The 11,451-nt window shown below is 61.2% G+C and overlaps 1 protein-coding gene across 5 annotated transcripts in view; it reads right to left on the bottom strand.

The window, feature by feature from the left end:
- Positions 1-349: 349 nt before the first annotated feature.
- AGAP1 (ArfGAP with GTPase domain, ankyrin repeat and PH domain 1) overlaps positions 350-11,451 on the bottom strand; it is a 527,161-nt gene continuing 516,059 nt past the window's right edge. For all 5 annotated transcript variants that reach the window (XM_062193793.1, XM_062193808.1, XM_062193800.1 and 2 more), the window contains 2 exons: positions 6,401-6,656; positions 350-4,202 (listed from right to left, as the gene is read on the bottom strand). In XM_062193793.1, coding sequence (XP_062049777.1) covers positions 4,002-4,202; positions 6,401-6,656 — 457 coding nt within the window. In that variant the 3' untranslated portion in view covers positions 350-4,001. The remainder of the gene's footprint in view (positions 4,203-6,400; positions 6,657-11,451) is intronic.

The raw sequence follows: 11,451 nt of genomic DNA, 5'->3' as shown, positions 1-11,451 counted from the left end.
ACCTGGCCCAGCTTGGGTCAGGACACCTGGAGACTCAGGACCACAGGGCGTCCTGCAGGAAGCCCCTGAGGGTCCAGGAAGGGGCCTTTCCAGGGGGGAAGCAGTCAGGATCCCAAAGTCCCTGCACAGCCACGGGGAGAAAGACGCCATCTCCACCCACTTCCTCTTCGTCCTGTTGCCGGCTTTCCTACCCGTTCGCTCCAAAGCTGTAAACACAGGCCAGGAGAGCTCTAGGAAAAGTCCCCGCCACCTTGCAGGCCACTGAGAGCGGCCGGACAAACACGGAGAAGCTGATCTCGCCTGGCTCTGTGCTGTCCCCAGGGGCTCCGCCCCCCCCCCCCCCGCCCCCCAGGAACGCAAACCTCATTCTCACCTTGTGCTCAGGCTGGGGAAAGGTAGTTCAGCAAGTTCACGCACCAGACAGGGTGGGTGTCGGGGCGGGGGGCTTGACAGGGAAGGCGGGTGCCCACTGTCCACTCGCCCAAGCTCGGTGTGGGGACAGCGACGGCAAAGGGCCACACCTGGCTGGCCCTGAGGGTCCTCCGGCAGGCGCCGGAGGGAGGAAAAGGGCTGGGAGGAGAGGACCAAGGCACGCGTGCGTCCCAGGCCGTGCGATGGAGGCGCCCAGAGGGAGGCTGGCTGTCTGGGGCCTGGAGCCAGGCCAGCAAAAAATGGCACAGAGAGGGCAAAACGCAGCCCCGTCTGTGCCCCTGGGACAACAAACTCAAACTCAGAAGACGCGGAGGGCTCCCCAGTCACTGCTCCCAGGCTCACCCGGGAGGGGCTGGCTCACATGACGCCCTCTCCACCTCCCTGGGCTGCTGGCGTGAGGGCGCCATGTCAGCTGGGGCGGGCGGCCAGGCGTGTGCGCTGGTTGCCGGCCTATCACCATTTCTGCTCTTCATAAATGCTTCTGCTCCCGGGGCACAGGTCCCCATGCAGGCTGGCACTGAACGTCACAGCCGCCTGCAAGATCCAGACGAAGACAAAACGTCTGAGAGGCTGGATTCCTGCCCCAGGCCACACCCCACAGGTGACCTCGGGTCACCCCTCTCCCTGATGGTCACCCCCACGCCAACACAGGAACGCCCCCACGTGGGCCGGTGTCAGAGCACTGGGACACCAGTGTCCACCCTGGTGGGGATGGATCCACTGTCCCTCCTCCCAGGCAACATGGCAGAAGGAGCGGCCCTCTGCACCAGGCCCTGCCAGGCCGGCACTGGACACGCGGGCTTGGGGATTAGAGTCAGGAGTGCTGAGTGAGGGCCTTCTCCCTTCGGTGTTTGCTACGCCCTGATCAGCAAGCGCCGGGCTGCCCTCACCTGGCTGGGAGATGTGACTCTGTCCCTGTGTTGGGGACCAAAGACTCGAGGCCTGGTCATCAGCTCACCCTTGAGATGCTCATCTCCTGAACTGACGGGGCACGGTGGGGGGGAGGGGCCAGGATGGGGGTGCGGGGCGTGGCGAGCCACCTGCTGTCCACATGGGCCACGGCGACAGTATCCTTCCCCTGCAGGGTGTTCTCGGCCTTGCAGGGATCCAGCCCAGGAGCCAGCAGGCGCCACGGCGGTGCTGCCTGGAAGCCCGCGTGTGTGTGCGTGTGCGTGTGTGTGTGTGCGTGGGGGGGCAGCATCCGGGTCACCTTCCTCGGCAGGTGTTTCTCATCAAGGGGACTCAGCAGAGGCGGCCATGTGGATTCTGCGGGGGCGGGGGGGTGGCCTCTCCTGTCCTCCTCACTGTGGCCAGGAGCCCGCCACTGCAGCCCCGTTCCCCCACCGGCTGTCTCTGTCCCGGCCCCTCCCCGGCCGCGGTGTTCCTGAGCCGGAGAGCGGGAGTGAGGGCGGTGCCCACAAAGCACAGGTTTCCGGTTGGATGCTGAAAGCCCTGGAAGCCCACTACCGCCTTTCTCTGTGCTGCCCAATCGGGCGCCCGGGGCGGGGGCTGCCTCCTGCAGCAGGCCGACCAGGCGGGTGGGGGAGGGGGCTGCAGGAAACCAGGAGTCCTCAGGGAAAATATTCTCTTATAAACACATACAATATGTACACACTCATGTACAGCCCACGACAAGCCTCAGGGGAAGGCCCACTATGATACCGCATTCCGCTACCGGGCATTAACTCCACCGAGATAACTTAGGGATTCCACTTCTCGGCTCTCTGTGCTGAGGCCGGGGCCCCGGGCCGGGGCCAGGGCCGGTGCAGGCGGGTCCGAGCCGGCCTGGGCGTGGGCAATGCCTGTCTTCTCTCTGTTCACGGGGAAATTAACCACGCAGGCGCAGCACAGGGCGGAGAGCTGGGCGCAGGCTCCCAGGCACGGGGCGTGTGCCACAGAAATGTCCATGAAAGGCTTCCTCCCTCGCGTGCGAGTTCTCTGCCAAGCTTTATTTTGTAGCCCTCCTCCCATTTATTTATTTATTTGTCAGTGAAAGAAGAGAAAAAAAAAAAACTCTTAGAAAATAAGGTTTCCCAGATGAGCGCAAGGAACTTCAACCCAGCGCCCGAGGCTGCCGTCCTGCACCGCATCACGTCCCTGTCCCCCGCGTGCAAGCCCTCAGCCCCTCACACCCCCCCGAGCGGGGGGGGGGGGGGTCTAAGGCAGAGCTGCCCCCTTGCTTTCCCGGATGTGTTACAGTGCGGAGGCTGCCTGACGCCACGGTGATGGCTGATCGGCCGAGAACCTGGGCGCGGGCCGTGCCACCCACCTCTGCACGCACCCTCATCGTCACTCATGGCCACCCCGGCTTGCCCTGCTCTGTTGGCAGAGTGGCCTCGGGTGTCAGTCCCAAACCTCTTCTTGCCCCTGCTTCCACACTGCGATGTCTTTGATTTTTCACCCCCTCTTCTCGGTTTTAATAAGCAAACTGGACCACCACAGCGGTATTTAGATAGGCTGCTTTTAAAAGCACGTTAACGGCAGCGTGGGCTGCTGGGAACGTTCCCCATCAACAATGACCTGTGACCCTCTTAGCTCAGCCAGTTGTAGTTTATAAATTAGCAGAGGTGCGTATTCATGAACTGTGTTTATTCAGACCGATTCGCACACATCTCATCTAAAGACGGAATACAGAAACCTGTGGGACGCGGGCAGCGCGGCCCTGCGGGGACCGCCGCCCAGCATGTCCACCTTGGTAAAAGGACAGAAAATATCTCTTACTTTTTGGGGAAAAAAATAGCCTTTTCTATATTTACTGAGTTTACTGGATGCACCGGAGCCGGTTTCCAGCTGCATTCGGGACTTCCTTTTGGATTTCTGAGTTGCTTATTTATTTATTTATTTATTTATCCTTTTTTTTTTTTTTTCCCATTTTTGCTTTTGCACCAAGGAGACTGTAGTCAAATAACACTCAGCGACTGATTGCCTCTCTTTGGACTGAAAAATTAAACAGATACTAAATTATGACAGTGGATTTAGAAAGGAGGGCTCCAAGGGCTCGGAAGAACATGTCTGGGATAATATGATGCTTCTAGGAGTATTGCAATCACATCGAGGCACTCACCGGAGCGTGCCGCGCCGCTGCCGCCTCGGCTAATATGCTTTCTTCTCCGTGATGACTAATCATGTTCTATTAAACATCGGTGATGCTGGAAGAACTCAACTATACGAGTGTAACGAAGCCAGTATTCTCCCTGGACAGATTAGCTACAACTGATTTGACACATACCATCATAGGGGCTTCAGACCTGACAAACTCTGTGCTTGCTACTGATTTATGCCGTCAAGCTGCTCGGAGAAGAGATGAGATCCAACCAAGTGTTGGCGCGATCGAGGTGAAAGGTACGGATGTGCTTAACTGCCATTTAAGGGGAGCTGCCCCTTCTCCTCGCTCCTCGCCTGCCCGCCCCTGGCGCCGGACGCCCGGCGGTGGCTCCGGCCTGGTCGCGGGAGTCCACGAAGGGAGCTGCTGCTGCGGCCTCCTGTCCCCTCTGGGCCCCTGCAGGGGTCCGGGTTGCAGACTGTGGGCGCGGGAGGAGGGAGGGGCCGGGCGGGACTCACGCCGCCGCTCAGATGACGGCGGGCGCCCTCCCGCCACTGTTGCTGCGGTTGCTCTTCCTGGACAGGTTGGGCGTGGCCATGAGCACGAAGCGCTCGTCCGGGCAGCCGTACTGCAGCAGGACGTCCACGCACTCCTGGCTGGGGGCCTGCCGGGCGTAGGCCAGCGCCGTGTTCCCGTGTGCGTCTCGGGCCATCACGTCCACGCCGTACTGCGGGGCAACACGGCCACGTTAGCCAAGCAACTGGGGAGCTGACGGGAGGAGGGGCGGGCCTGGGGCTGCCCGCTGGGCCGGGACCCCTGGGCAGGGAGCGGGGCTGCATCCAGTGTCGCCCTGTAGGCAAGGAGGAGCAGGTGGCGGGCAGGTGGTTTTACCGCGCCGTTCCTGTGCTGGCTTCCCCGCCGTTCAAGGCAAAATCGCTCCTGTGGCACCAGTTCCCGTTGTAGGAGAGACCCGGGCAACACGGGAGAGCCGCAGAGGAAGCTGCGCCTAGAGACCCCGCTTTCTTCTTTTCAGGATTTGTTTTCTTTATTCGAAAGGCAGAGTTACGGAGAGCGAGAGACAGAGGGATAGACGCATCTTCCACCTGCTGCCTCACTCCCCAAATGGCCATGACAGCCAGAGCTGGGCTGATCTGAAGCCAGGAGCTTCTTCCAGGTCTCCCACGTGGGTGCAGGGGCCCAACGACCTGGGCCACCCTCCGCTGCTTTCCCAGGTGCATTAGCAGGGAGCTGGGTGGGAAGTGGAGCAGCCGGGACTTGAACCTGCACCCGTATAAGGGATGTGGGCATTGCCGGCGTGGTTTACCCCACTGCGCCCCAGCGCTGGCCCCGGAGGTGGGTTTTGTCCACAAACGTGTAACTGAGATAAAGTGTGCATCTCGTGCCTGCCAACACCGCACTGGTGATCCTTACACAAAAAGATCCCTCAAAGCGTGACACCCAGTGGCCACAGAGCGGGCCGCCTGGTGGACACGATCCAGCTCCTGGTCTGGGCTGCTGCGCACTCTGCCCAGAGGCTGCCCACGTGTGCCCAGGGTCTCTGGCTGAGGCAGTGTCTGTGGGGGTGGGGTCAGGTGTGTCTGTGGGGGTGGGGTCAGGTGTGTCTGTGGGGGTGGGGTCAGGTATGTCTGTGGGGGGGGTCAGGTGTGTGTGGGGGAGGGTCAGGTGTGTCTGTGGGGGAGGGTCAGGTGTGTCTGTGGGGGAGGCTCCCAGGCCAGGGTGATGGTGTCTGGCGGGAAGGCCGGGAGGGGCAGTGAGAAGGTGCCCCCCTCTGCGAGCCCAGGACAGGGGCTTCAGGAGAAACCAGCGCTGCTGGCCCCTGGAGCTCAGGCTGGCACCTTCCTGACCCTCTGCTGAGGAAGCCCCGCGCCTGGTGTTTGCTCGCGGCAGCCGCAGCAAAGCAGGCACACGTGTTACGGGTTTGGCATTACATCAGCTGTCTAGGGCTGGCATCGTGGCACAGCGGGTGAAGCCGCCGCCCGCGATGCTGGAGCCCACGTGGCCACTTCTGATCCAAGCCCCTGCTATAGCGCCTGGGAAGGCAGCAGAAGACGGCCCGGAGAACCTGGACCCGCACCCACGTGGGAGACCCCATGCCGTTCCAGGCTCCTGGCTTTGACTTGGCCCAGGCTTGGCTGTCGCAGCCATTTTGGGAAGTGAACCAGCAGGTGGAAGATTCTCTCTCTCTCTCTCTCCCTTTCTAACTCTGCCTGTCAAATAAATAAAATAAATCTTAAAAAATAATAAAAAAGATTCCCGTGTCTCCCTAGCGAGGGACAGACGGGCTGGGTACCTGGCTGGGTACCCGAGTGTCTGTGTCTGACCCTCCCACGGCACCCACCCAAAGGTGCCACCAGGACCTGGCGCCAGTCTTCATCAGGGCGCCACTCTGGGCACGGTGCCCGCTGGTGCGGAGCACACATCTCCCCCTTCTACCCACTCCAGCTTCCCGACAGGCGCTCCCGTGTGGTCAGGACGGTCCCTGTCTGGGTGGGAATCCGCCCTGGGTGGGTGGGGGTCCCTCGGACTAACTCCACCCACACCACATCTCCAGGTTTGGGGGCCGGTTCTGTTGTGACGAGTGAGTGAAAAGACCAAGGGTTTGGCGATGGGGAAGCTGCACCCATTCGGCTTGTTCCCGGATGAAGAAGTCAGCCACGCCGACCGTACCCGGCGACAAGATGGACTTTCACAAAGCGGCGAACACCGTACGGAGTGGGCACTGTCCCCGTGTCAGGACAGACCAGCCTGCTGGCTTCACGTCTCCCTTCAGCAGCCCGGGGCTCGGGGCCCTGGGTCTCAGCCCCTCACACAGGTGAGCCCACGAGGCAGAGGTCTCTGAGCCCCACGCCCCGTTAGGAGCCACCTCCCACCTTCCGACAGGCGATGTGCGGGGCCCGGACCTACCCAGATCAGGAGCTGCGCCAGGACCACGCTCCCCTTGCGGCAGGCCAGGTGCAGCGCCGTGCGGCCGTCTCCCTCCCCGCAGGTCTCGTTCACCTCGTCCCGGGAGCCGTGCGCCAGCAGCAGGATGACAGTCCGCAGGTCCTCGTCGGCGGTGGCCCGCAGCAGGTGCTGGCCCAGGGACAGCTCCGAGCAGGGCAGCGGGGCCAGGAACAGCTTCTGCTCATACTTGGCCCGGATCCACCGCTCCTTCTCCTCCCTGCAAAAGCCACCAGACAGGTGCGGTCACAGCCGGGCACGGGGGCGGGGCATCGGCCTGTGCAGCCGGGAGCCACGGAGGGGAAGCCTTTGGCCGTGGAGCTCGGCTGGAGCCTGGGGCAGGCAGTGGTGTGCTGCCCCCACCTGGGGGGGTACCTGCTGTTAGCTCAGAACACGCCTGTGGGGTTGGGGACGTGTGACTCCCCAGGGTCTCCTAACGCCTCCGGCTGAGAACACTGCCCTGCAGGGCGGGTCTCCAGCTCCGGCGGGAGCTGTACGAGGGGGCTCGAGGTGGGCTCCACAGCAGTGTCCTCGGGGCCTGGGGCAGGCTCAGGTGCAGGTGGACGATGTCACCAGCTCCTTACATGGCAGAGGCCAAAGGCGAGCCAGGGGCCCAGAGGACAGGGTGCCGCCGGGGAGGGGCCGGAGGTGGACGATGGTGGCTCCGGTCCCCTCCCCCCCGCCACGTTCCACTACCTCCCCTCTGGTGCTGTGTTGTCGCCCCTCCCCCTCCCCCCCTCTGAAGGCTCCAGAGGGATCCTGCTGTCTCAGGTGCCTCTGACACACCTGTGAGGATGCTGAGAGAAGAGAGGAGGGGACAGGAAGCGGGAGCAGCTCTAGGGACAGGGAGAAAGCAAGCGACCCCAGCTGTGCGTACGTCACGCCACAAGGCAAGGCCCCCGGCAGGCTGATCCTGCCCAGGGCAGATCTGGGGGACGAGAGCTCCAAGGCCCGGAAATCCTCCAGACTGCGCAGCGCCGCCCGGAGAGGACAAAAAAAGGGGAGACAGACAAACAAAAAGGAGATTCTGACACAACCACGTGCGAGCTGACAGGTGGCTCTCGGGACAGCACGCGTGCAGCCGGGTGGTGCACTTTGGATGAGGATGAGGAGGGTCTGGGGTTGGCCACGTCGCGCGTGGATTCACGGTCGCCCTCTCCTGAGCCCAGGGTCCCCTCCAGGCCAGTAACCGGGGCACAAAGCTCCAGCCACACAGGGCGGCCGCTCGGGGCTCGGGGCTCCTGCTGCAGCCTGCAAAGAAAACTCATTACCCGTGACAGCCCTGCTTCCGAGGACAGAGAAAGGCTTTGTTGACACCTTTGGCCGTGTTTACACTGCGCATGGTGATCTAGTGTCGGGTTAGCCCTAATCTGTTCTTAAATACTTAGGCAAACAGATGCTGCCAGGAGTAAATCTGGATTAGTTTTGCTCCACTTCCTGGTACATGCGGGCGACCCCAGCGTGACCCCTGATTCCTTTCATCGGGAGGTTTCCAGGACAAACACTTGCGGTGGCCGAGAGCCCGCGGGCACCCCCAGATGGCGCGAGGCACCCTCACGCACGTCCCCGCCGGGGCAGAAGCGCCGACAGCGCCCAGAGAAACAGGGTTTTAGGACAAAGACCGGCAATCCCTAGTGGTGTTGATGTTCTCTTAGAACCATATTTAACATACAGTTAGGCATCTGTTGATGCGTTCCATGAATCGCGAAAGACAAGGAAGGGAAATGTGAACTGAATGCGAGGGGCCCGTGGCAAAGCGGCTCCATTTGCTCCCTCTCCTGCTTTGTAAGGCATCAAACATCACAGCTTCTGCTCCAACGGATGGCAACGGTCACTGCCAATCACCCAGGGATAAACCAAAGGCCTTAGCACAGGGACTCTGGGTTTAAGTGCTACGCCGCAGTTTTCTTTTTCTTTATTTGAAAGAGTTACACACAGAAGGGGAGAGAGAGAGAGAGAGAGAGAGAGCGAGCGAGCGAGCTTCCATCAGCTGGTTCACCTCCTAAATGGCCACAAGGACCAGGGTGGAGCCAGGCTGAAGCCAGGATCCTGGAGCTTCTTCCCGATCTCCTACATGGGTGCAGGGGCCCAAGCACTTGGGCCATTGAATGAGCATCGAACGCTCGGCTAGCAGGGGCTGGAGGCCGTGGCCTGCAGAGACCACGTCTCACAAGCTGGCATGAGCAGCAAGAGCTCACCAGTCAGGGCAGCGTGTGCGGCAGGGGCTGCTGGGTGCCAGGGGCTTCTTCATGTGACTCAGTGTGCCCAGGGTGGTGAGGTGGGTCCCCTGGGACCAGGCACCTGCGGTGCAGGGGCCCTGAGGCGCTGGCCTGCTCTGAATTACCATGTACCTGTCGGGTTGCTGGGCCCTGGCCGGTCGGCTGCTGCCCACAGCCTTGAGCCGGCTGCAGGTATGGACTGAACTGTGCACCCTCCCCAACCCCAGCTCCGTATATCCAAGTCCCAACCTCTGACGTCACACTCTGGCTGGACACGGGATCGTCAGGAGGTGACGTCACGAGGGTCCACAGGGCAGGTGTACCCGGGAAGGCTGCATGAGCGGAGAGAGGCCTCCCCGGGGACCAGCCCCGCCAGCAGCCCCGCACGAACGGCAAGGAGCGCTCTCCTCTGTGCCGAACGTCCTCCATCCTCCTGGGTGGGATGTGACACACACCACATGAGGGACGGGGTCCTGACGGCGGCTCCTTCCCACATGGAAGAGTCTGTCTAAACCACCGCCCTACAGAGCCAGGGGGTCAAGGTGCAAGCGGGCCAACAGCTACCGCCACGTCCCGGCTTCCCTTCTGGGGTCCCTGGCCTGCCTCGGCCGAGCCTTTCATCCTCCCCCAGGAAGGCCAGTTCAAGAGCAGCCGAGCGGCCGTAGATCACCTCGCCTCGCTCCAATCCCCCGGAGGGCCACCGCTCACGGCCTCTGTTAGCTAATGAGCTAAGAAATGAGTTATCGGTGCGGCCAGCCGTTGGCAGGGGGGAGGGGCTGCTGCTCATTTGGTCCTCGTGCCGAGATACCTTTAAATAAATCAAGTGCACAAGTGAGGGAGGACGAGAGCAGCGACCAGGCGGAGGAGGCACTGACCAGTCCCCCAAAGTAACCAGGGAAGACGCCTTTGGAGGCACGTGGAAAACATTTTCTTGCTCAAAACAAAACCTCTTTTGTAGGTGGCCTTCTGCCTCCCTGGGGACCACCTGGTGTGTGGGCCAGTGAGGGGCTGACTACAAGACGAGGGGTCAGGGGCCGGCGCTGTGGTACAGCAGGTTAGGCCTCTGTCTGCAACGTTGGCATCCCATAAGGGCGCGGGTTCGAGTCCCGGCTGCTCCACTTCCCATCCGGCTCCCTGCTATAATGCACCTGGGAAAGCAGCAGAAGGCAGACAAAGTTCCTGGGCCCCTGCACCCACATGGGAGACCCGGACTTTGTTCCAGGCTCCTGGCTTTGGCCTGGCCCAGCTCCGGCTGTTGAGGCCATTTGGGGAGTGAACCAGCGGATGGAAGATCTTTCTCTGTATCTCCCTCTTTATGTAACTCTTTCAAATAAAATAAAATTAATCATTAACAAAAACCAACACTTGGGATTGGAGGCAGGCAGGCCAGGCCCCTCTGTGTCTTTTGGGGTCCACCAGGCCCAGGGACACTTTGCTGTACCTGATGTTGAGGGGTGCTGGCATGGCTATGGCTCCCAGTTCCCACCCCAAAGACGAGGCCCTGGGACAGGTCCCACCAGAAGTCAGCAGACTATGTGCCCACCAGACGGAATCGGCGGATGACCCAGTGACCCAGCGCGAGCTGCAAATACGGGAGCCCCTCCTGCGGCGACACTGAGGGGCTGCTCCCGACCGTGCCAGGCTCTTCAAGGGATGCCGGCTCACTATCAACGTGCTTTACCGGGTGAGCTATCAGACGAGGACCACGTGCACACACAGCGGCATGGTTGCGGCCGTTGTTCACGAAATCCTGGCAAAATGCAGAGAGGTGACTCGCTTCTACTCCACGTCTCCACAGAGGGGAAGGGGAGGGGGAGCCTGCAGCTGCCAGGGACGGCTTTTGCTTCTCTGAGACCGAGCAGCGGGACCGGGAAGGCAGTCCTGCGAAATTCTGCACCATGGAGGCTGGCCATGCCAGCAAGGCTCCCGGTCTGGCTGTGCTAGGGATGGGATTCGGCTGCCTGGGAGCCACCCTCTCTTCTCTGGGACTGGACCACGTGGAGGCCCCTTCGGCCTGCACGGGTGTGGGTTAGGGACCAGGGGAGCAGGTGGATACTCTGGCTGGTGCCTACCTGAGCATGGACAGCAATGACCCCGTCCCCACCCTGCCCGGTGTCGCCTCCACAACGTCCAGGGCCTGTGACACAGAGATGGCCAGGCAGCGGATGGAGCTATGGCAGAGGAAAGAGGAGGTTGGGAGAGGTGGCCGAGGGATGGAAGTAAGTGTTTGTTTGCAAAAGAAAACCTGCGGGGTCAGAGCTGTGGGCAGGGGGAGCTTTCTTCATCCATGGGGTTAGGACGTCACGCAGTGCTGCAAGACCCTAGGTGGGGGCACTTGCTCCAGAGCTCCGAGAATACACCAGGGCAAGGCCGGCAACGGACAGCACAGGGGATGACCATGGCCACGGGGGCCACTGCCAGCAGCAGGTGGCTGCGCAGTGACCTGTGTCACAGGCAGGGCTATGTGTCCCCAGCAGTCCATGCTGCCCAATCCGAAGCCAGCGTTGCTTGTCCCAGTGGGCAGACACATTGCAGTGGGGATGCTGTCCCTGCTCTCAATACAATCAGCAGTTTTATCATTTTTAATGTTTTTTTTTTTTTTTAAGAATGAGAGTAATTAGGAAAGTGAAACTTTTTTTTTTTTTTTAATATATGTGCAAGGCAGACAGAGACAGGAAGAGCTCTTGCATCCACTGGTTCACTCCTCGAATGCCTATCAGCCTGCGATGGCCCGGCCACTTAATCCAAGTCTCCCATGAGGGTGGCCGGGACCCAAGTACTCGAGCCACCACTGTT

The sequence above is a fragment of the Lepus europaeus genome, chromosome 1 (assembly GCF_033115175.1).
Source record: "Lepus europaeus isolate LE1 chromosome 1, mLepTim1.pri, whole genome shotgun sequence".
NCBI lineage: Eukaryota > Metazoa > Chordata > Mammalia > Lagomorpha > Leporidae > Lepus > Lepus europaeus.
This window is presented reverse-complemented; position numbering and strand designations above follow the sequence as displayed.